This window comes from Trifolium pratense, linkage group LG4 (assembly GCF_020283565.1).
Source record: "Trifolium pratense cultivar HEN17-A07 linkage group LG4, ARS_RC_1.1, whole genome shotgun sequence".
Taxonomy (NCBI): domain Eukaryota; kingdom Viridiplantae; phylum Streptophyta; class Magnoliopsida; order Fabales; family Fabaceae; genus Trifolium; species Trifolium pratense.
In genome coordinates, this window is record NC_060062.1 from 24,267,527 (window position 1) to 24,292,026 (window position 24,500).

Consider the following 24,500-nt stretch of genomic DNA (forward strand, 5'->3'; position numbering starts at 1 on the left):
TACTGTTCAAACGGTGTTAGTGACAAAACTAACGGAAAGGACTAACTTGAAACCTAAAATAAACGTAAGGGACCAAATTGATACTTTTTAAATGTAAGGGACCAAATTGAAACCTAAAATAAACGTAAGAGACCAAATGTGTAATTAAGCCAAACATAAATGAGGAAGGGCATGGATGAGACCAGCAAAAGTTCATCTTAGTGCGTCTTGATTTTGTCAAGATGCCTATAAAGTAGGCTCAAAATAATAAAATGTCATGTTACCTCAGACATATGTGTATGACCATGTTGGCGCGCGTGCTCAACGCTGGTTGAATCATCTAGGAAAGTTGCCTATTAAAATAGTTTCACAATCAAATCAATCAAACAAAAAATATATGATAAAATCTGACGGATTTCGGCTATTCTGTTCTCTATTACTAAGGATTTCGGCTAATCATGTATTGTTGCCAACTCTCAAAGTACGCTAAACTCAGACAAAATAATTGTAATCATTCTATTAAAAGATTGTAATGTACCTCGGTTATAAGAACCTTCGCTCTCAATGCATCAGCATTAAGTGGATCAAGCATAAAATCTGATGTTGTATCGCCGGTGAAGGCCACCTCAGGAGATAATATAGTGTCTGTAATCTAGAAACGAGAATTCATTAAAAGTAAGATAAAAAATTCAAACCAGAATCGAGTTTGAGATATTTCAGACAGAAAATAGCCGGTAACAGAAAACTAAAGATGATAATGTGAATGGCTTAGCCAAAGTGCTTTTGTACAAGAAGTGAGGTAAGTTCTAATATTGATACCTGACTTGGTATAACTTGTGTGTTCTGAATGGTCGAACACCTAGGTCATTTCGTATTTCATATGTTTCCCCTGAAGTGAAACTTCGCGAATCATTTCCTCAAAGATAATTACTGACCATCAAAAAGAAAGACAAATGACACATACTGACAACCAAAGCAACCGATTCACAATTCAGTTCAACTTGGCCTTATTTCTTGTGAACATCGAGCAGCTTCTCAACATCATCTTTGATACAGGAGGTACAAATACTGTTGGAGGTTTCAAATTGTATAAACCACAGGTTCCTATATACATTGGCAGCCCTCCCTAAATCATTTAAAATCATCATGAGCATATATTCAATTTACACTCAGCAGCCTTTGTAAAAAGAGACGCAGAATGCTAAAACTCGCGAAAAAAAGTACTATGATGTGAATCCACAATTACAACAAATATACACTGAGATTAACAGATACCTATAAATACACTGAGATTAGAATCTATTATGAATTTGACGTTTCAATCAATAAAGATAGGGAAATCTGCTGCTATAAAGTTCTTGATATAGCAGGATTCACAGAAGGGTCATCCATTTTGGGTCTATTTTAGGCCTTTCCTCGCGAATTTTAATCAATAATCAATATAGTCATATAGAGACAGTTTGCATAAAATTCTCTAGAAACACTTATGAAATAATAAATCTTAACAGAGTTATACAATAAATGACATTTTTTCTATAAAATTTCTCACTTAAGTTGAAGTTGGCTTCTATGTCTTGATTTATTCAGAATCTCAATCATCTAAACACATTTCGATAAGATCTGCTATATATAAATGACCGACATTTCCCTCCTTTACTAATCTTAGTTAAAACTAGCTTATGCGTCTTAATTTTCTCATTCTCGTTCGAATGTACACTTTATTTACATGTGAGTTCATGGTAGAAAGTATTTGTATTGATGTTTATCTAACAAATAACAGAAGATTGCACAAGGAGATATATAATCTTGATTTCTGATTTGAATTATTTACAATGCATCCACAAAATATGTTTTTATCTACTCAATGAATTGTAATTTTGTAAGATATGTCTGTCTGATTCTGATTCTGCAAATGCAACATCGCTGCAAACTGCGACTCTTGACGTTGATAAGATTATTTCTGCATCTTGTAAGGTGAAACCATGGATAATAGGCAAAGGTAAGCCTTTACTTAGATGTGCATTTGCATACGGCAAAAATACCGTTTCAATAATCGTCCACATCACCGGCTGCAGTAAAAAAAGAATAATACATCTTAATAACTATCCACTGAAAGCGTAAAACAGTTTTACAGATATCTGATCATATCTCATCGTGTAGATATTTCACCATATTTTAAAAAGTAATATTACGACGTGAACTCATGATAAGATATATGATTTGACGGCTGATTAATTTTTTCACTTTTCTTACACACCTGAATAAGGTACATTCGTAGATTGCCAACGTTGCTCCATTTCAATGACATTCCAAAGCTATCCAATCTGATGGTACCTACGAGGTTGTTTCCATTTATTTTGACCAAACCTGAAGCTTGAATCATCTGTGCAAACAGCGGTCATCGTAAACGTTCAATAATGTTACAATCACGAACAACATATGACAGCTTATTGTACGGTGTACAAATAGGAGAATAAAGATGAATTTTGGGGACTTCACAGTTGAATAGACACTGACTAGAATAAAGACGAGAATTAGAATGACGATGGAAAAAAAAACTACTTAGATTATGGCAATGAATGAAGTTAATTAGATATCAAGATCCTACCAATGAGATGCATGCTACCGGTATTACTTCATCTTCTTCCAAAACATCAATTGTTAAGTCTGCATATACGACAGCACCGGCTTTCTGATTTGAAATCTTCACAACCGGAGGCGAAGACAAAGATATGTTCAAATTCATTTCATGATTTGGGTATTTCTTGTAAAGCTGAGGAATAATAAATCTCCATCCTGCAGTGTTCAATAGAGATTGATCTGGTATTTGGTCCACAATCCAATGCATAAATTTTGCCTGAACATCAAAGCAATTTCTCATATGACCCTAATCCAATCTAATGATATAGGAAAAAAAAATTAAAATCTAACAAGACCTCTAGGTCATGGTTCAATCATCATAAACTGCTCGAACCAGGACAAAGCCACAATCAAACCGCCAAAGGATGGTTAAAGGTTCAACCAGTGAACCCTCTGGTTTGGTTCGGTTTTTGAAACACTGTTTAAGACCATGAACAAACATCAAAACTTACATCATAATACAAGGATGATGCCGAGTTGAAAACAGCCTCGTCTAAAGTGATTGCTAGCATTTTTGATAAATTTGTGCATATAATCGGAAGTTTCAAGTTCTTGTAGCCAAGGTTAGGAATAGGCAGGGAATCATTTCTCCCTATAAATAATCCATTGGTTTCAAATCCAACAGACGACTCACTTAGTAAAACATCGTTAACAAAAGTTACATTCAACGAAGACTGATCATCAACCGGAACCTCCTTTGGCAGACTTTTCAAATATGAGTCGAGCCTTGAAATCCCTTCTCCAAGTTTCTTGGTGATAGCGTTTTCTACTGCCGATCCAATATTCTCTTCAAAAGCATCAATAATCCTGTTAGATATGAATCAAAGCTTAAAGTCAAATCACCATAAAATCATTTTCTGCGACATAGAAGACTTTTGACATACCCTTGATAAAGCCAAGATGCACCACCATCTAATTTTATTGAAATATCTTTAACAGAAGAACTACAGTCCTTAAGTTTGAGATCCAAAGATCCTTCCTGGTTCTCTAATCCCAATTTAAGTTCAACTTCCATGCCTTCAACCTTTCCAAAATCAGAACTTATCAAATTCCTTTTTCTATACATTTATGAAGAAAATGAACAGATAGAAGCAACAATAATACTAACAAAAAACAGGTATCCTTTTGAGCCTATATTCACAAGAATAATCACACATACTGAATAATTCACCAACTCAAGAAAATTAACTTTATATAAAAATAAGTAAAAGGTGAATACCATATGTAAGTTACATTATTCCTACTTAGGGTCCGTTTGGATTGAATTATTTTGAGCGTATGATAAATAGCTTATGCAAATAAATATGTTTTTATGTTAACTCATAAGTTCTCACTAACGAAAATTGTATCTATATAAACTACCTTGATAAGCTTATCAATAATACATAAAAGCTTATTTATTTGCATAAGTTCTTTTGCACAAGCTCAAAAATAAGCCAATCCAAACATGCCCGCAGCAATACGTTTTATCATTACATAAGTTGACATTGGTGTAAGGATCATTCTTTGCATTTAAAAAAACATGTAATTACACACATTAACTGATCTTAGCCATCAATTTGAAATCAATTCACTCACATTACACTTTCACTCACATTGATTTAAGATCAGAAAGCCAGGATCAATAAACCCGTGTCACACATTTACTACTTATTACATGTCCATAAACTCTTCCAGTTTATTTTCGTAAACTCTTCAGAATAGATTATCAAAATAACTTGTAGATTATACAAAAACAATTTGACTTTATATTATCATTTGTTGAATGAATAACTTCTACATAAACAGTTACTACTATATAATAAACGCTTATACTATAAGCACTTAATTAAACTGTTTATCCAATCTAGGCCTAAAATTCAATCATAAATAGATCATGTTTCTATTAGCAACACAATTTTTCAATTTTTTCTACTTAGCTAAACATCATTCTACACGCGTGCGCACACACACATAAACCTTAAAACAAAAATACACAAACAAAGGAAAATTTTTCATACCTGAACTTGTGCTGAACCTTTATCAGAAATCTTAACAGGACCAATCCAAGTACTATAAGAATAATACCAATTCATACTCAAATTACAACTAACCCCAGAAGCTAAAATCAAAATCCCATCTTCACCAGGCTTAACATTAGAAGAATCAACATCAATTTCATATATTGTAATATTAGAAAGCACCATATATACATTACCCAAAAATGGAATTTTTGTACCCTTTTCAATATTGGGCAATTGGAGTGAAACAATGGAAGAAATTGCTTTTTTTACAAGTAAGTCTTTAACAAAATTAAGCCCGTTTTGAGTGATTAACATTGATATGAAACCTTGATTTTTGGATTGAAATTGTGCATACCCATGAATGAAAGAAGAGGATAATAGTAAGAGAAGAAAGAAAGATTGCATTTTGATTTGTGGGTTGTGAAAATTGAAGTTGTTGATTGATTCATGGGATTGGAAAGACAAAGACAACGTTGGGAAAGTAGGAACGATGTACATGGGATTATGGGAACTTGCATAATACTCAAACACTTGAGATGATTATGTTAAAAGTCCAAACTGCACCCATCGTTCTTAATGCGAACATTTGGTAAGTTTGAAAATGGACAAAATTTATTTTTGGATATGTTTAAACTTTTTTTTTTGACACAGGATATGTTTAAACTTTTGTTTTTGACAAAAGGATATGTTTAAACTTTAAGTTTAAGATTCCGGTAAATAAGTAATTTAATCTTAAATTAAAGTAATTTTATCTTTGAATTTTTATTCATTAATTAAAATTCCGTCGGTGAATGTATTAAAATAGATAAAAATTTCAATTTTGAGAGTAGTGAATTTGGACGAGTAAATAGTCATTTTAGTCCTGAAAGTGACACTCGCTGTCATAGTAGTCCATGAATTATCAACAAACATTTTAAAATTACTGAATGTAACTTCTGTTAGTCAAAATAGTTTCTGGGTTAATTTTTAGCAAAGAACCGTTTGATAGTGCTGACGTGGACAATTTGTTCACTTTGTTGACAAATATGTGTCAATTCTCTTTAAAATTTGATGCCCCGTAGGCAGGGACCATATTGAAGACAAAATAGAACAAAAAGAAAGATGAACGTTGAGGGATTGCAGTGACTGTTTTAGATAAACGCTGAGGGACTAAATTGACGGAAAGAAAAAATTACACCCAAATATAAAACCCTAAATCAATCTGCATCTTCTTCCTCTTTTCATCTCCATCTTCTTCCTATTCTCAATGAAATAGTTGCTATGTTTGATGAATAAGGAAGCATTGCTTGATGAATAAGTCTAATCTCCATAACCATTTTTTGAAATAAATGGCGTTAGTTTAAAGTCATCATAATCCAGAAAAATTATGATTGATAAAATTTCAATGAGAGTAGGAAGAAGATGGAGATGAGAAGAGGAAGAAGATGAAAATTGATTTAGGGTTTTAAGCAAGGTAATCAGAATCGGACCGGTCATCGAACCGATGAGATTATCAGTTCAAGGTTTAATTGGTCGGACTGGAGTTCAACCGGATCGAACTGTTTTTAATTAAATATATATTTTAATTATTATATAAATAAAAAATATATAAATAATTATTCAATATTCCCTAGTTTCACACATTAATAAGATAAAATGTCATAACGTCAATATAAAATAAAAACTTTAATACATTGGACATAAATTTCTAATATAAACCAAATTAGAAATTACCTAATAAATTAAGTTCTAAAAAATATTCATCGACTATTAAAATTAGAATCATATAAAACATATAATATAATATTTATTGACTATTAAAATTAGATGCAAAATATTAAAACTATTAACAAAAACAAGCAAAATATCAAAAGGGAAATAGAAACATTAAAAAGTGAGGCTAATTTTTTTTTTTAACAAAAGTTATCTTCTTAATGTGACAAAGGTTTGTTTTTTCAATAAAAAAAAGTATGAGGTTTGTATTTATGATGTTTGTCTAATATGGAGAGATTGCATTTACAACACACTATTAGTCCCACATTGCTAGTTTCACAAAAATTTGAGAGGTAGCTTCACTATAAATAAATTGGGTAAGGTGTTGTTGAAATATATAGCAATGCAAAGTGTTTGCAAATGCTTGTGAGGTCAAGTGTTCTCTCATTTAATAATGAGATAAATGGTTCCCAATGCTAGTAGTAAAAAAAAAACTATAAAAAGAAGCTGGGTTTTTACTAGTTTTGAGTTGGTTTAGTGGTTCAATGCCCGGTTCTTTGCTCCCAGTTTTGTCCATTTTGTTTTTTTAAAAAATTCGGAACCGCTAAACCGCACCGGCCGGTTCACCAGATTGACCCCGTTCCTCGCCGGTTTGACCGGTTTTTTACCGGTTTGTTTGCTGCCCTTTTTCAGGCCAAATCGAAGCGCATATATACATGATCGATTCCCGATCCGACCGGCCGGTCTGATTCTAACAACCTATATTTTATGATTGTAAAGACATGCCCTACCACCTTACCATTAAAAGGTTATATAAACACCTTTTAATTTTTTCGGTGCAGCCTAATACTCCCTCCGTCCCATATTATAAGCAAAAAAAATAATTTCACACTTATTAAAAAAAGTAAAATATGATAATTTGAAGTATGACTTTTTGTGTTATTCTTGAAATAAGTGTCATGGGAAGAAGTAAAATGAATGCTTATTGATTATTGATTATGCGGAAAAGAAGAGAGAGTAAATTAAATGCAATTTGTAATTAATTTCATGAGAATAAGTAAAAGTAATTCTTGGAAATGATAAAAGTTATTTTTTTTTTCCTTATAATTTGTGACATGAAAAAATAATTTTTTTTGCTTATAATATGGGACGGAGGGAGTACATCTTTGTGATCCCGATCCACACTCCACCATCATGGTGAGCATTTCAAAAATACCTTTTAGGAGAGTTGAATTGAAAATGGAAACTATCGGACATATAATGAGTTTTTATTTCCATCCAAATTTTTTTTATAGGCAAGGATCAATGACCAAACTTATGACCAGGGGCGATTCTAAGGTCCAATAAGTCTGAATAGTTGATCGGACTCTGGCCAAAATTGTTGATATTTTTATGAATTAGTTTAAGATAAAACTGAGATTTTTAGAGGTCACATGTGAAATTTTACTCAAACTCTATAATAATCTTGACTCCGCCACTACTTATGAGTTATGACCATATTTTAAGAGGTTTAATTCTCTTACCCATAGATCAATTCGTTATTAATAGATATTGTGATGAATGAACGAAATTGGTGCAATGAAAAAGATATGAAAATATGAGAGATTTGTAATAGAAAGAATCATTCTCCAATCTCCATATAAGAGAATTCCTTCCTCTAAAAACAGTCTTTTTATTTAGTATTTTTCTTTAATGGCAAATTGTTTATACGTTAGCTTTTTTTATTACATCTTATCGTTGGGTGTTTGAATCCCGAATTTCCAACTCCTTTTAACCCTTGGCGCTATCCATTCCAGGTTTGTTTTTTTTTGTTGACACAAATCCATTCCATGTTAGGAGTACGCAAATCAATAAAGAATTATATCATATGCAGCTGCATATCAATCAATCCTAATTAATAATTAGCCTGCATAAGGAAATTGTATAGACCAGGCCTCTTTTTTTTTGTAGAGAGACTAGGCCTTTTAATGTACAGATTTTTTGTATTGTGTATATATACTGAGGCATATTACATGAATAAAATCACAACACATTCTGTTACAACAACTATTCCTCCTTTTACTCCTGTTTTTACTATCGATTTGTTCCTTTTCTTATATGGTATGTATCAGTATTATTAGTATTGTTTTGTCTTGGTTAATACTAGGGTTTTACCCGTGCTTCGCACGGGTGGATTAAATTTAAAATTAAATTTTTATAATATCAATGATAAGAATTTTGGGAGATTAAAACTTAGACTAAAATTATGATGTATTATTGAAAATATTTCTGTATAATTATTTTATGATAAATATTTTGATTATTATGGATGACAATTGGTAAGGTATGATAAGAGTACTATGATACCTATTCCCATACCCGCACGTTGAAAAAATACATATATCCATTCTCATACCCGCTTGGGTAATAGAGGAACAACAAAGTAGGAACAACAAAGTAATAAGTTGTATTTGAATTTGAGGTCATGCTTTTGGTTTGCGGACAAAAAAAGTCTTGCTGAATATCCACTCTTTTTTTTTTATTTAACTACTTTTACATGAATATATTCAAACATAAATCAATTTATCTTCAACTCAATTTATGTCAAAATCAATTTTACAGAATCAATTCTGCCAAAATCAAATTTTCTCACCGCAGTACCAAACATACATTAAATGTTTAAAGGAAAGAGTGATACTCAAATGGAACCTTCAACACTTTTCATGAGTTTTTGGAATATTCAGCCTACTTTGATGCTGTACGTAAACTAAGTGCAGATAGTAGTACCAAAGCAAATATTTCACCAGAGAAGCACACTAACAGTCCATCAACTCATTTGTTTAATTTGTATTCTTCACTATATCTATCCAATAATGTGTAGTATGATACAAAAGATAAAAAGAATAACACTAATGGTTACCTTGATAAAAGAAAATATAAAACACTATATTAGTCTCATTTATATACATATAGACTCTCCTCCCCCAAAGAAAAGCCAAACCAAAATCAGAGTTCTGTTGAGAGACAGAAAGAGGATCATAAAAGCAAGTGAGAGTCGCCTTTTTCATCCTCATTTTTTCTGGTATTCATCGAATTTACTCGAAGGAAAATGAGGAAGTTACGCTTAAGAAAACACCTAATCCCTTGTCCCCTTACCTCCTTTTATCATTCTTTATCCTCAAAACTGTCAATTTCAATTCATTGCGGATCTATCTGCAATAATCAATGTAGCTTCCAATTAGGTCAATGTCTCCAACGTTTGCAACGTGTAATGTATAATACATAAGCTGCAGTTGTCTCTTCGTTGCAGCCACATGAATGATGAGATGCCAAGCAAGTTTGCCGTCTGGTATGTACGATGCTTCACATTCTATACAGAAAATGTTTTAGCAATAGTTTTTTCTATCAAATCCTAACAATGTATAATTGTCAGTTGTCAAACTGTACTATTGGTAAGTGGGAGTTTTATATTATAGTTATACATATTTACATATACAAATACGAGTATCAATCTTACCTGAAGTAGGTCAACATAAGATTTCCCCTCATGCTCATGTGACAGGCTCCTTGACCAATTTCAACTGTTTTATCAATATTTCCAGCACATATAAAACAAAGAGTTGCAGCTAATGTATTGCCAGCTCCCATGAGTTTTGAAGAAAGTGTGTCGCAAAGCATAGTCCATTCATCTCTGAGCAAACTGCTAACATGTGAAGACAAGAATTATAATAGCTTACTATCAAAATACTCGATCATCAAAATTTATGTCCAATTGGGGATTTTATAGTTTGTGCTAAGAAAAAGATAAACCATCCACATATTGCATCAAGGTCTTAGATTTCACTACTTCAATATGACAATTGGTAGCAATAGTATGTAGACAACATATGTCAAAAGGTTGAATCAAATTAGTTTGTTAATAGTAACAATTAGGAAGTTGGGAAGATTGTTAAAGAAATCCTCCCCGTTGTCGGAAGACAAAATAGTGGTTTCATTAGTAGCCACATGCCCTATGTTATTGACAAATGTGTCCTCAAGTCCAATAGCATTGACTTCCTGAGAAAGATCATCACTAACTGTGTCTTTTGTTTCACTTGGTGCGTTAAAACCAAGGTGTGTGAGAAGTTTTGTTCTTGCAATTCCATTATCTTCAAACATAACCTTCAAAAAGCCCCATGTTTCCCTTTCCTCATCAGATCTGCCATACCAATAAAAAGCAGACAACATATGCAAGAGCCACAGCCTAATTGTTAGACTGACAATCAAACGCAAACAGCATAAAACAATAGTGCGCTTCGTGGATAGAACTTACTCTGATTTCTGAGTCTTTTTATCACATAAAACCCTTAATAAAGTTCTTTCCCCATTCTGTATTGCAGCTTCAAATTCAGATGAACAACTCAACAGACCGTCTACAGTGACCATGTTGTTATGCACATAAACCTGGAAAATTATAAATAAGATGAATTCAACTGAAAGGTTACAGAACATGGACAAAGAAATATACTCAAAAGTACTAAAATCTTGCCTCTGAAGCCCCAGCAGGAGAACCTGAAGCACTAGGACAAAATGACCACTAGCAAGACGTTTATACCATTTTGGAGCGCTCAGCGGTACTGCACAGAAAGGACATGCGTGTGTCATTTTCACATCCAAATGCCATAAAAAAAAAAACCAAAACAAGCATACACCACCAAATGCTTAGAAACAAAATCTACATAGACTGAGCATGGTACATGCAGATGAATTATAAGAAAGTAAATATTATAGTTAGTAACTTGGTTGATAGAATTGAATAATTAAAGCATCACCTGCACTAAAATCAGTCTCTCCAGAACCACGACAACCCTGCAGATAACCACACGTGTTAGAATTCATATGGCCAGTAAAGGGATCAGCAGGAATGAGTATTGAAAGCAGATTTTGTCTATAACTTGAACAAGAACAAATTATCTTACAATTCATCATAGCATGATTGAAGTGATAAAAGATGAGAAGGAGAACAAGATACACAGTAACTTGATCTGACAAACAGAATTGTAGGATGGACAACATGAAATTGGTTATTTTTAAAAAGTATTGCAGAGTGAAATACTAATTCATTCTACCCTTTATGAGACAACTTAAGTCTATACCACAATTAACAACTATCTATTAAATTTGTGACCAATAATAATCAAGCAAAAATTAAATCAATATAACTAATCTACTATTCCTTGCTTAGTCTTAAAATGAATAGTTAGAGTATACTTCCACATAATTGCAAAAAAAAATAAAAAATTATATTTATGTACCTTAATATTGTATATGCCTATTTTTCCATCAAAGGAAGATGCTGATATTACTCCAGGTATCGTAGAATACCAATGCACATCAAAGTTCCAATTAGTTCCGCTGGCAATTCATAGGCAATCTGTGCTCACCCCCAACCAAAAAAGAAAAATTGTCACTACTGGAAAAATGTCCTATAAATAGGAAATCTAGCCAAATCTGGCAATATTGAAATTCTTCAAGAAAAAAATGTGAAGAATTCTTGTGGAATTCAAACTTTGTTGGACCCTTTTCGTTGAACTCGAAGCATAACTTATTAAGTTCTTTGGCCAAAACCGGTGCGCCACAGTAAAACACCCCTGATATGAATTAAGACAGCCATAATGTTAGCTAAAGAAAAACAGAAAAAAGTCTACCATGCTAGCCTGCCATTATGAAGTACCAATATATGCTTGATGGAGACTAACCTATTCGGCCACTATAGTGCTTGGATCACATTTTCGAGAAAACCTTCTTCCAATTAGGCCTAGCAAAATGTGTCCGTACCTGTTAAGTAGAAATTCAAAGCAACCTAAAAGGAATGAATGATTACCAGAAGAAAGGATTGAAGTAGCCACCACCAATCATCAATCGAATACTATAGGTAAGAAATTATCATCATCAAAAAGCATGTCAATATCAATCAAATCCTCAACACCATCAACTGCCCCTTCCGAACTTATCGGACTTGAAGTAGATGCCTGCTATATGAGATGACAAAAGAAAATGTCACTAAGCCAAAAATATTTGTTAAGCTTATTCATAACATAAAACGTGTTCGAAAATACCTTGGTTTGACGGAAATCGTCTACTACATTTAGCAGTCTCCTGTACTGGGCCCGGGCCTCTGGATACTGAACCATGGACTTAACCCTTGAAAGAGCCTTTTGGAATCTTTCTTCACTCTGTTTCCTCCCTTCCTTGAGAAAATCATAATCATCCTCCTTCACAGGATTGTTGCTTGGTTGGTTGGGGGCCTTAATAACAGCATCTGGTCGAAATCCACGTAAACCGCTGCCCTTGCGCCTCCACCGTATTACAACCTTCTCCAGGATGCCCACAGACCAGATAATTGATTTATACTTCTTTCTTACTTGGTGACCTCTTACATGAGCCTTTAACACCATGTATTTCAGGGTCAGTAGAAGAACGTATCAAATGTATCCACAAGTAATAAGAAAAGGAAGCAGAAAAATAAAAGTTATATCTATAGGTGTACTCAGTCCCCAGCCTTCGATCGAAACTGGGCAGAAAAGCACAAGCATACATAAAATAAACAGACAATCTAAGAAAGAGAGCAGCTGGATGGACCTGAATTTTAACAACTCTTTGACGAATGAACAGGAATTCTTTTCTCTTTGTCCAGCCACGGAACTTTTTCTGTATTTGTATTGCAGCAGCATTGACTGAACCATCCCCATGACCAGATTTGGATGCCTTAGAGGCAAGAACCGAAAGAGCTTGCTGATCTGACAATCCAAACTCATCGTCACCTTCATACTGAGCTAACTGCTTTCTTTGAAATGATTGCATTCTATATACTTGATGTATTCTATCAGCAGCTTGTGTAGCATTCCGGACAGCATCGAGAGAATCCTTAAGGCAGATAACATCTGGATCTGGTATATCCCCACTAAACACAGGTGTTGCAATTCGTTCTGAAATCGTCTGTACTGCTTTCATTCCCAAAGTTTCTTTTGCACCATCTTTATTCACATCATCCACGGTGAGTGATTCAATTTTATAAATATGTAACAAGTCATGAAATGAATGAATGATTACCATCTGATCAGCCAACATCAAAACCGATTTTAGCGAAAACTTGCCACTACAATAGTAAAGGAGGTCATCGAGACTCGGTCCCATAAGTTCAAGGTATACGAAATACAAACATAAATACTCTGATAAATTTCATGATTTTCTATCAGATTGAAGAATGAATGAATGAATGAATAACCCAAACGACGTGACGTACCTGGAGATTTAGAGCAAACAATCAAAAGCAAGAATGGTACCAGATGGTCTATAGTGTAACTTTAACCATGGAAGCTGCAAAGAATCAAAATACACAAAAACGAATGAAAAATATCCATTAATGACAAACACATAGAAGCAAATCTTGGTGCTGAAACCACATCATGTATCGTGATAAAAAAACAAACACGTTGAGTTCACAAATAGCAAATACAATACAACATGTAACTAAACAAAGGGTTGAATCAAATTTTGATTTAAATCAATGAAATAACTCCATTGTTAGATGAAAAAGAAACAAGATACAAAATATACAAAATAGAATAACAAATAAAACAAGAAATAAATTCAAAACTTGAAATGAAACAAAGAATTAAAATTAAATCCTGCAAAAGAAATAAAAATCACAAATAAACCCACCCTTCAATTAAATGACCAAACAACCAAAACACACAAAATCTAATGAGAAGGAGAAAGAATAAATATGTATAAAAATTGTAAAAACAATACACACCTTGGCATCAACCACAAATAAAACATAGACAAGCCATTCCTCCAACTTCCTCTGAAACAGGTATAGCAGCTGCTTCCGAACAGTAGTGTGAATTTTTCCACCCTAGAATTTGAAAAACGAAATCACCACCACGACAAACAAAAAAGATCGAATAACAAAAATCTCAAACAATATGTAAAAAACGAAATCACCACCACAACAAAGCAAAAAGAAGAACAAAAATCCCACACAACACAGCATAACAAACAAACACAAAAATCAACAATAAATGAACCATAAATCAACAATAAAACAAGAAACAAACCTTAGCATCAAGAAGAACCATTCCCTCAGATAACCAGTCACCTCCCAAATCCTTGTAACTCTGACCTTGAAACGCCAAGAAGTTCTTCCCGGCACTGCATAGTACAAAAAATGGAACAACAAAATCATGATCAAGCCAACAGGAAAACACAAGAATCAACCACAATCCCAAAACCGAACAATAAATAAAAAATCATCAATAAATAAAGCAAGAAAATAAACTTTGGAATCAAGACGAACTCAGATAACCAGTTACCTCCCAAATCCTTGCGACCCAGACCTTGAAACGTCAGGAAGTTCTTCCGGGCACTGCATCGCACAAACCTACCAGCCATCTGAGACAACCCCAAAACAAACAACAAAGAAAGAGAGACCGAGAGAGAGAGAGAGAAAGAGAATGAATGAAAACGAAACCCAAACCCATCCATATATATCAAAAAGGAGACAAAGGAAATCAAAAAGGAAATTGAAAAGGAGATAGAAATCGAAAGTTTTCTGCACAAACCTTTCCGCCGAATCCAGACGAACCCAAAAGGAGAACGCGAAAAGCTTACAGAATGAAAAGGGAACGAAGGAGACCTGAGGAAGGAAACAAAACAGGAAAAGGAATGAAAGAAACGAGAAAAAGGGAGACGGGATGGAAGTTTTGGAATGGTGAACAGGAGCAGGGAAACCCAAATTTGCAATCTACAGTGGCACTTTTGGCCAATCCTATTGTAAGTATTATTGATTCATCACTTACTTCCTTTCTTCTTCATCGATATTTTTTTTCACCTGTTACCATGTGTTATTCACCATTCAGATAACCCTTCAATTGTCCTTGTTACCCCTTTACTTGCACAGTAACAATGGCACTTCGTGCCAAAAATAAATTTGGTTTTGTTCCCAAGAAGAAAGAAGCATTCCTAAATGGCAACGTTGCAACGATCCGGTTGCAAGTTGGATTCTTAACTCGGTTTCAACTGAGATTCGTCTCAATCAATCTGGTCCACTGAAACTGCAGCACAAATCTGGTCCGATCTAAAAGATCGATTCTCTCGATCAAATACTCTTAAAATATATTAATTGAAACAGTCAATTTCCGCCCTCAAACAAGAAAGCATGTCTGTCTCTCTTTATTTCACCCAACTCAAGTCGTAGGAACTCAATTCTATTGCTTCTGTCAATCTTGTATCTGTGGTAATGCTAAGGAGTTCATGACCGTTTTTCGGTTGTCAGAAGTGACATTCTTCTGATGAATCAATTTTAATCAATTCAGCATATGTATAATCTAGTTAAATAAATAGACATGCTGAATTGATGAGAATGAATTCATCAGAAGAATTTGACTGTCAACTGTCCTAAAGCCATCATGAATTCCGTGAAGAAATTCCATGGCACGATCTTGATTCTGCTAATCAAGAAATTACCACATATATATGGATTGACAGAGTAATAGAATTGAGTTCATCCCAACGAGATTTGAGTTGAGTGTAATAAAGAGAAACAGACATGCCTTCTTGTTTGAGGGCAGAAATTGATTGTTTTAATTGATATATTTTAGGAGCATTTGATTGAGAGAGAATCAATATTTTAGATCGACCAGATTTGTGCTGCAATTTCGGGTACAAAATGATGGGACGAATCTCAGTTGAAACCGGATTAAGAATCCAACTTGCAACCAGATCGTTGCCATTTAGGAAGACTTCTTTCTCCTTTTCTTATATTCCACAATTTAATAAGTACTGTGACAATTAGTTAGAGTTGAATTTTAATGTTTTGCTTTTGTAATTATATATATTTTTTGTCTTAAGAACAAACAAATAATTGAAAAGCAAAACTTTAGAACAACCATCTCATTTTTCCATGTACTTTACTAAATAAAAGTTACACAAATGCCTGATGAAATTAGAATCTACAAGAAAATCCAACCATTAATTACATCTCAATATCACACACACAATGCAAGTTGAATTTATTTGACATATATTAATGTAACAACTTTGAAGTCACTCATTAGAAGTTCTGAGAGTACTGTTGTTATTTTTGTTCTGCTTCCTATTTTCAAATACTAGACACACATAATTAGTTGGGTTTATTTGACATATTAATGTAAGAAGTTACTCATCAGAAGAAGTTTTGGTGGTGTTAATTGTCATTTGACTTATTTCTGTCTTGCTTCCATCTTGCTTTGGTTTTTGCTTAATATCCTTAATAGCATTGCTTGAACCATCTTTAATGCTCACCTGCAACAATATAAAAAATCATATTTATAATATGGTAGTGATTGACAATTACTGGCACTAGGAAGCACACTAAGTGTATGTTTGCAGGTATCATGGTGAGTATGTCATAATCATGGTGATCCACCATAATTTTCTAAAAGTTATACTCTGTAGCTTCTGCAAAATCACCCATGATTCTAGCATATTCACCGTGATACCAAACATAGCCTAATGTGTTCGTGTCTGACACTAATTAACACATGTACTAAACTCACTTTCAATTTAAAGTGTCGGTGTTTCATAGATGATACATAACTCTAGTGATCACGATATTTAAGCGCAATTTTTCAAGTGCATAAACATAAATAATGTACTATGTTTTAGATTCTGACCTTAGGATTCTCATCATGGAACTGATAACTTGGCACAGTTTTCCTTCTAGACACAGTTCTCCTAGCTTTAAAATTAGTCTTTTTTGTTGTTGGCAATTTGAAGCTGCTAACTGTTTCATCTTGTGAATTTATTGAATAGTTATCAAAATGAAGTGGCACTTCATTTGATCCACAACTCTCTTTTTCTTCACCACCAGAAGCATCTAAAAATCTTGTCTTTATAGTGAATTTGTGAAGATCATCAGTGTTGAAATTTTCATACTGATTCATAGCATGGCTTTCAACTGATGAAGTGTCTTGAAGTCTGGTTGCCATCCATCTTTCAAGCCAACTCCAGCTCATATTTTGTTCCATGTTGTTCTCATGTTTTGCTAATTTTCTCTTTGAACATATTCTTGGCTGCAACAATATATTCCTCGAAAGTATCGGTTAAAATAGTCATTTATTTTTGCAAATTGACAAATACATTCTCAAAATTATAAAATGACATTCAGAATAGTCCCTCCATTAACTTGACGTGACATGTTAACTAGACGTACATTAGAAGAGCGCATCAAATACCAGTTCATTTCGAACAAATTTGTCGATGAAATTTAGGCTATCCAGGGAAAAGTTTTGTCAAAAATTACAAATGGGCTAGTTTGGAATTTTGAAGTATTAAATTGCTTGTTCATACAATTTCAGAGATTAAATTGATAATTTATGCTATCCTTTTTCCATATGAAATAGTTTGTCTTTTTTTTTTACCTGTTGTGAGAAGGCATAAGCCAATGCTCTTTCTCTCCTTGTTGATGCCTCCATTCTGTTCTGCATCCTCATTTTTGAAACATTGCTACTCACAGTACTATCATCCCAATCTTCCTGAAAAAGGTACATGTTATTATGCAGATTAGAAATGCTACAATGTTATTGTCCACGTCAACCTATGTGGCTCGACATGTTGACCTGAGCACGTGGCATCTGAGTCATCGTCTACGTGTACGTTGACGTGGCCAAAATTAGCGGGAGACCAACTTTTTGCAAAAAGGGCTAAAGTTAAGGGGTCAAAATTGTTATTTTGAAAGTTAGAGGGCCAAAATTGTAAGTTTGTAAGAGTTAGGAGGCTAAAAGTGTAATTTAGCCAAAAAAAATTGAGGAAGGGAAAATTACTATTACTATTAATAACAGTAATATTAATGGTCATTTTTACAACCATTCGAAGTGAAATTTGAACTATGTTTCTTGAAGTTATAAAGTCAAACTCTTACTACTGAACTAACACATCTAGATAGTTTTGTTCGAGATTCGAAGAATGTGTATGAGAAAAGTGACCTAGTGGAAGATTAAACTTCCAACATAATCATCACATATGAATTTTATAACACTTAAGCCATGACCAAGCATCTTCTTTACATTTTCTGAACCACTCTTATATTTTTTTTCCTTTTGTTTTAGTATAAAATGTTAACCACTCTTTTATTTAATAAATAATATATGAAGTATAAAATATACCATGTTCAGGAAAATGTCTTAAGCATATTCCAAATTTAATTTATAATTTATTCACAAAGTAACATTATGTTATGTCATACCTTTTGCTTTATTGCTCTTGTTCTGTTCCTGTTCTGAATTCTGTTGTAAATGCTCATTTTTTGTCCTTCAAGTGAGAAAATTTCAATGGAATTCCCTGTTTGTACTTCAACTGATGTGGCCATAGATTTTCTATCTGGACTTTCTGTTACTAAATTCAGCTTCTCTTCATCAGTTTCTGACCTTATGATTTCTTCATTTTTACACCTCAACTGAAAATGTGTAGCATATATATATAAATACTAGTTATGTAAATATGAAGCAAATATTAATTTCTTATGCATGGCTTGAACATATGGATCATATTAATATAAAATGCAACTTTATGGTTTATATTATGGTTTTAAATCGTGGACCGCATCCGCAATTGCTGATGCAATAGCCTTCGTAACCACATTGCACTGCAATTGCGGTGTGATTTTCAATCATGTATACGATCACATCGTAACTGTATCAGACGATTTTAACCATGTTGGTGCAAATTTTCTAATAAAAAATTAAAATTGAAATCGCAATGAATGCAACTGTTACCATATCGGCGACCCCAACCGCAATTTAAAAGCATGTCATATAATATTCTAGCTAGTAGCTACTGCTATTTTTGCAATTGAAAATAATTGAAACCTAAGTTGTCAATTTTTTTTTCATTCTGTATCCAACTTTCTATCATACCACACACACACATTGAACTCATTCTCAATGTGTTAAATTGTGGTCATGTCATGACAAAATTGCAGTCAAATACGATTGTGACAATTGCATATCATTGTTGATATGCACACCGTCAATCAATTATAACTGTTGGATCGACAATGTAAAGAGTGATATTTATGATTGATCGACAATGTAAAATGTTTTACCCCGATATTAAAAGTAAACTCATAAAAATTTCAAGCATTTTTTTCTTAGATTGAAGTAATAAATTAATGATTAGTGAGCTAACCTTGAAACTTCTATATGCTGATTGAATAATAATAGCTGCTTCTTCTTCATTCAATGATTTGGAGTTTGAATTAGTACCTTTCTCTATTACATTCTCAACAGTTTCTTCACTCTTGGTTTCTCCTTTATCACTCAACAAATCTTCTTGTATGGATTGTGTAACTGTAACTTCAGAGCTTTTAATTGAAGCTGAATCTTCCTCAGCAAGAACTGAATTGAATTCATTGCCACACAGATATGATTTAACAGATATCCATCTTCTATTTTCCGAAGAATTTCGTCTCATTATCTGTTAGCATATGAGATAATTCAAAATTGGTTTAGAATTCTTGAACTCTACACAAAGAACAATGAATGAGAACATAATTTGAATGGTGTTATGCTAATTCTTCGGTTAATAACAACCATCCGAGTTTTAAAAAGGTCTACGACCGCAATTTTAGCTGCAACATCAAAAATTGATATAAGATATATGATGTCTCTGACTCTGTGACCTCAACGCTCTAGCATTGAGGTTACGTCAGCTACATTTGACTGAGATTCTCTATAATATAATAAGTTGTGGCGATTTAAGAGAAATGCATCTTGAAGAGAAGTTATACAAATTGAGAGACTTACCTTTCTTTCATGAGACCTAATAGCATGATTTCTTGAGAAGACATTTCTTACTAACCCAACAGTGAAACCCATCTAAGCTAAACCAATTTCTGAAAAGTTTCATAAATTTCACAATGGCATTGTCCTCAACTATATTAATATATACGTCAATGCACGAATGATATAATGGTTGTTACATTATTAGAATTAGATATAAAGTATAAAAGTCAAAGTAACATTCTTACTTGAACTAACAATAATTGACATTAAAATAAAATTATTCTTTTTAGAGTTTAATTTTCATGCACCACACCGTTAGTGTAAAAAAAAAAATTTGTTAACACATTACAACCGATTATATGTGTGACTTTACAAGTGATTTTGATAAAATCAAATATTTCTCATTATCCGAAAATTATGATTGATCGATTGTTAAGAGTTTCACATCGGTTGCGATTTGCGAGATGACCTCAATATGTATTTATATTTGAGGATAACTCTCACTTTACAAGTCAGTTTTATATTGAGTTAGACTCATCCAACTTCTAATTTTAAAATGGTATCAGAGTCTTCTCCATAATAAGTTGGACTATCTACTATCAGGTTTCTAATCGGGCCACCTACCATTTATATCCGCTCATCAAATCCAATAATGTTAGACGTGAGTGTGTGTGTTAAGAATCTCACATCAGATACAAAATGATAGTTCAGTGGTTCAAGACAACATTCAAATCTCATCGAAGACGGTATAATGATCATTAGTATAAGTTAATTAATAATAAAAAATTACTTTATTTGTGTAAAAATAAAATTATTAATCACATGTGTTCACTAGAAATAAGTATTGATCATGATCTGTCTGCAGATAAAAGCAAAGCTGGAATGGTACCACTTAATAAGAAAATAATAGAAAGAAAAAAGGTAATGAATTTGAGTGCAATGTTTTTTATTGCTTTTGCATCATATATTTATACTTTTTGCACATGGCATGTAGTGGATAGGCTTTTATAAAGCTTGCTTGTTATTAGGGTTATGTCTATTCCTTTATGGTTAATATGTTTCTGTCAATGTGGTGTCATTTTTTTTTTCTTATGCAACTTTAGTTTGATCCCAAGGACACAGGTAAGGAAGCCATAAAAAAAATTATAAGGATTCTTCATTATCAATTTTCAAATGCTTTTTGCAGGTTGTGTATTTCTTTATTCATTTTTTGGGATGAGTTCATATAAAGGGTATGATACATTGTGTGAAATGCTGCTCATGAGTGAAGTGAAGAATCTGATGGTTTTTTTCATGCGGCGTGCCTTTAAAAATAAGTGATAAATTAATTTGAACTTATTTCTTTTAAGAAGTTAAATAATATTGAAATAAAAATAATACTGTTGGATATGCCTTGAAATCTCGATAACAAGAAGTCGGAAAATCATGTTTTTGGGAGATTCTGCCTGCTCACGCCCAGACGTGGGAGCTGGCGCCCAGGCGTGCAGAAGTGGGATAAATTCTGCCTTCACACACCCAGGCGTGGGAGCTCACGCCCAGGCGCAGCGCATTTTGACAGCATGTGTTGTTTTGCTGTTTTTTTAGGGAAAAATCTTTTTTTGGAGGGTACTCTGACTTAGATTTCTTTTATTTTAAAATAGATTTGTTACTAGTTTTTTGATATATATTTCTCTATAAATAGGAATCACTTTATTAATAGAAAAATTAAAGGAGCAACAATATGTAGGGTTTTCAATTAGGATTTGCCGCCGACACAAGGCTAGGATTTTGGAGACAAACAAGAGAGGTTGTCTCTCGGGTTGACTCTAGGGTTGGGCAAAGGGGATTGATTACACCTTGGGAAACACTTATCAAATTGAGTCACTTGGCCACGAGAATAGATTCTGGTTTTGGGTAGGATTAGGATTATTCCTTGTAACCCATTTGAGAATTTCTTTGTAAAGTTACTCTTTGATATAGCGGAACGGAGAGGCTACTCTCTCCCCCAGACTAGGTCATCATTGACCGAACTGGGTAAACAAATTATCATGTTCTTTCTTCTCTTTTATCTTGTTTATCGGTTATTATTATTATTGCTTATTCTGTTTAATTATTTGGTTATCGTTCTATTGCTCCACACATGAAGTTCTTTTATTGGTGTGATTTTACGACGAATTCACAACAAATACAAAACCAACTAAAAATACTTTACCAAAGACGTCTATTAATCGACTCTACTTCCTAAACAAGACAAAGGATTAGAGCACCATGTATTTAAATCAAACAAAAATCTTTCTTGCATGTTTTCAACCACCACGACGAATAAATTTTCATCTTGTCAAACAACACCTCATCGGTTGTACCTTTTTGATCAAATAACTTCTTGTTTCTTTTTTTCCATGGAGATCAACAACATGCTAACTAAATTGCTTGAAAGCCAAAATGAGTCTCTTTATTGAATAAATAATTACTAGTAAAACTAGTAAAAAGGAATGTTGAATTGCTCATAGGCCTTCATTGTGATGATGTGGCACTCTAAGAAAATGTTTTCAATCTTTGTTAAAATCTTAATATTATCTCTTTTAATTTATTAAATTAAATCTAAAAAAACTAATACATTATATTAAAAGGTAATAAATATTGTTAATAACATCAACTTAATGAAAAAGAATACGGAAAATCAATCTACTATCTTTATAAAATTACAATTGCAACGCCGTGATCCGTTATAACATTTGATAAAGGACATAATACATCTAACCAATTTAAATTTTACACCACAAAGTTTGTCCGGCAACACAACCAATCATTAAGTGATCGATGTTTTCAACAACACCACGCCTACTTAAACAAGTCGTTGAATCTGTCAAAAAGGCCGAATTAAATTATCTTTTGTTAGTGCCAAGCAAAGAGAAACACACTCAACGGAGCTATTTTATTCCAAATTCAATTTTTTTTTCATAACTTTGGTTAGAAGAGTTGATTAGCCACATACATTTTTGGGTTATAGATTAATTAACTTCTAATGTTGGATGCTATAGTGTGGTATATTAATTGAACATGTCGCGTAACAAGTTTATTTCACATCGCTTATTGGTTATGTGGTTGAATATGGTGGTTGCGAGCTTCAAGTATGAAGGGAAAAAGTACATGGAAAAACATTAGCACTCTGACACTCAAGTTAGTATTTGAATGAATGAAATGTTAAGGAAATTAGATGAATATTGTGTATCTTAGGTGTTTGAGGCATATGTGTATTTATAGGTCAAACCTTGCATAAGTATGAATGGAGAGTGGCAATTCCACTACGTTGGTGGAGCCAAAAATAGTACAAATTTACTACTATATGTATTGGATTTCTATTGGCTGAAGTCATATGCTTTCTAGGACGTGCGTATCCTTGTTTTAGAGGAGTTATCCTATGCATGATAATATGTATTGGAACTTTACGTCTCATTAATTACTTTACTAGACTTTTAGTGTATTGAGCTTTAGTCCAATTTGAAACAAATTTGATAACTACAAAAGTTTTGTCTAATGTAGAAAAACAAACATTGAATTCAAAGTGTTCTTTATGTTCTAAGCATAGGACATCATTCTCTTATCTTAAATTTTATGATAAAAATGTTAGTTTACGAAGCACTAATTTGTATATGAAATTTACACTATGTCTAGGATAAATTGGTAAGTAATTGTAATTTTTGTGCAAGATTGGGCGTGACTTCTATTAGACCAGATTGTTGTGACAAGTGTGAGTGGTTAAGTCCCACATTGCTTAGAAAAGTGGAGGTTGAATATTTTATAAGTAAGAGGGTCCGGGCCCATAAACCTAACACCTTAAGGTTTTGGATAAGAGTGTGGTGTCCAACTCACTTGTAGAGTTATTCTTAGACCCAATGTGGATGATCCCCTGGCTGCCCCCTCGTGATGACCCAACAGTGGTATCAGAGTTGATGGTTCGACAAAGGGTTGAACTGGCTCCTTGTATCGAAAGCCTTCTTGACAAAGGTGGTCAGGTGGCGGGTCCCGTTGAGCAGTGTGGCTAACGACGGTACATGTGTAGGATGAAGAAAGCTTCCGCTTGAGGGGAGCATATTCTAGAGTGGATGGACTCACACTTGAGGTGGAGATTGTTGTGACAAGTGTTAGTGGTCAAGTCCCACATTACTTAAAAAAGTTGAGGTTGGGTTCTTCAAAATTTTATGATACAATATGGGAATCATAAATTTACACTTTGTCTTCAAGAGACATAAATTTTATAGGTAAATTAATGATCAGGAATGTGTGCAGTCGACCAATAATTATCGTCAGATTTAAACTTAAATTTTTTAATTATAAACATTAAAATTTAATTATAAAATTTGGACCATCTAATTTTAATCAGATGGTCCAGATTCATGCAGTCTGACAACACCGAATCCAA

The 24,500-nt window shown here is 33.3% G+C and overlaps 3 protein-coding genes across 39 annotated transcripts; all 3 read right to left on the reverse strand.

Annotated features, from left to right (window-relative positions):
- Positions 1–1,461: 1,461 nt before the first annotated feature.
- Positions 1,462–5,225, reverse strand: LOC123920061 (putative BPI/LBP family protein At1g04970). 2 transcript variants are annotated; one of them, XM_045972153.1, is made up of 7 exons: positions 4,838–4,967; positions 4,620–4,748; positions 3,504–3,643; positions 3,072–3,426; positions 2,588–2,836; positions 2,237–2,362; positions 1,462–2,048 (listed from the first exon to the last, which is right to left on the reverse strand). In XM_045972153.1, the coding sequence occupies exons 2-7, from the start codon at positions 4,692–4,694 to the stop codon at positions 1,833–1,835; spliced, it is 1,161 nt and encodes a 386-aa protein (XP_045828109.1). In that variant the 5' UTR covers positions 4,695–4,748; positions 4,838–4,967; the 3' UTR covers positions 1,462–1,832. The 2 variants fall into 2 exon arrangements, with proteins under 2 accessions (XP_045828109.1, XP_045828108.1); XM_045972152.1 differs by having other exon boundaries at positions 4,620–5,225.
- Positions 5,226–9,091: 3,866 nt separating this feature from the next.
- LOC123920062 (calmodulin-binding transcription activator 2-like) lies at positions 9,092–15,314 on the reverse strand. 36 transcript variants are annotated; one of them, XM_045972179.1, is made up of 15 exons: positions 14,900–15,103; positions 14,651–14,729; positions 14,396–14,489; positions 14,092–14,160; positions 13,932–13,963; positions 13,579–13,652; positions 12,915–13,431; positions 12,392–12,718; positions 12,032–12,307; positions 11,588–11,923; positions 11,105–11,141; positions 10,822–10,909; positions 10,606–10,736; positions 9,811–10,491; positions 9,092–9,663 (listed from the first exon to the last, which is right to left on the reverse strand). In XM_045972179.1, the coding sequence occupies exons 7-9, from the start codon at positions 13,401–13,403 to the stop codon at positions 12,191–12,193; spliced, it is 933 nt and encodes a 310-aa protein (XP_045828135.1). In that variant the 5' UTR covers positions 13,404–13,431; positions 13,579–13,652; positions 13,932–13,963; positions 14,092–14,160; positions 14,396–14,489; positions 14,651–14,729; positions 14,900–15,103; the 3' UTR covers positions 9,092–9,663; positions 9,811–10,491; positions 10,606–10,736; positions 10,822–10,909; positions 11,105–11,141; positions 11,588–11,923; positions 12,032–12,190. The 36 variants fall into 36 exon arrangements, with proteins under 36 accessions (XP_045828135.1, XP_045828140.1, XP_045828134.1 ...); XM_045972184.1 differs by having other exon boundaries at positions 12,915–13,388; positions 14,092–14,193; XM_045972178.1 differs by having other exon boundaries at positions 14,092–14,193.
- Positions 15,315–16,404: 1,090 nt separating this feature from the next.
- Positions 16,405–20,313, reverse strand: LOC123924719 (protein IQ-DOMAIN 33). The gene is made up of 6 exons (XM_045977684.1): positions 20,120–20,313; positions 19,503–19,790; positions 18,562–18,771; positions 17,738–17,851; positions 16,991–17,389; positions 16,405–16,619 (listed from the first exon to the last, which is right to left on the reverse strand). The coding sequence occupies exons 1-6, from the start codon at positions 20,189–20,191 to the stop codon at positions 16,494–16,496; spliced, it is 1,209 nt and encodes a 402-aa protein (XP_045833640.1). The 5' UTR covers positions 20,192–20,313; the 3' UTR covers positions 16,405–16,493.
- Between the last annotated feature and the right edge of the window lie 4,187 nt (positions 20,314–24,500).

Bases quoted from the DNA above. Each gene is read 5' to 3' on its own strand.
- LOC123920061 (XM_045972152.1), bottom strand. From the start codon at position 5,120: ATGTACATCGTTCCTACTTTCCCAACGTTGTCTTTGTCTTTCCAATCC. The intron at 2,837-3,071 runs GTAAGTTTTGAT...TTTGATGTTCAG, and splicing joins CATCATCCTTGTATTATGAT to GCAAAATTTATGCATTGGAT. The intron at 2,363-2,587 runs GTAGGATCTTGA...CTGTTTGCACAG, and splicing joins CGGTAGCATGCATCTCATTG to ATGATTCAAGCTTCAGGTTT.
- LOC123924719 (XM_045977684.1), bottom strand. From the start codon at position 20,191: ATGGGTTTCACTGTTGGGTTAGTAAGAAATGTCTTCTCAAGAAATCAT. The intron at 19,791-20,119 runs GTAAGTCTCTCA...ATATGCTAACAG, and splicing joins TTAGGTCTCATGAAAGAAAG to ATAATGAGACGAAATTCTTC. The intron at 17,852-18,561 runs GTATGACATAAC...TACCTTTTTCAG, and splicing joins CAAGAGCAATAAAGCAAAAG to GAAGATTGGGATGATAGTAC.
- LOC123920062 (XM_045972166.1), bottom strand. From the start codon at position 13,469: ATGGGACCGAGTCTCGATGACCTCCTTTACTATTGTAGTGGCAAGTTT. The intron at 12,719-12,914 runs GTCCATCCAGCT...ATGGTGTTAAAG, and splicing joins AAAGAGTTGTTAAAATTCAG to GCTCATGTAAGAGGTCACCA. The intron at 12,308-12,391 runs GTATTTTCGAAC...CATCTCATATAG, and splicing joins ACGATTTCCGTCAAACCAAG to CAGGCATCTACTTCAAGTCC.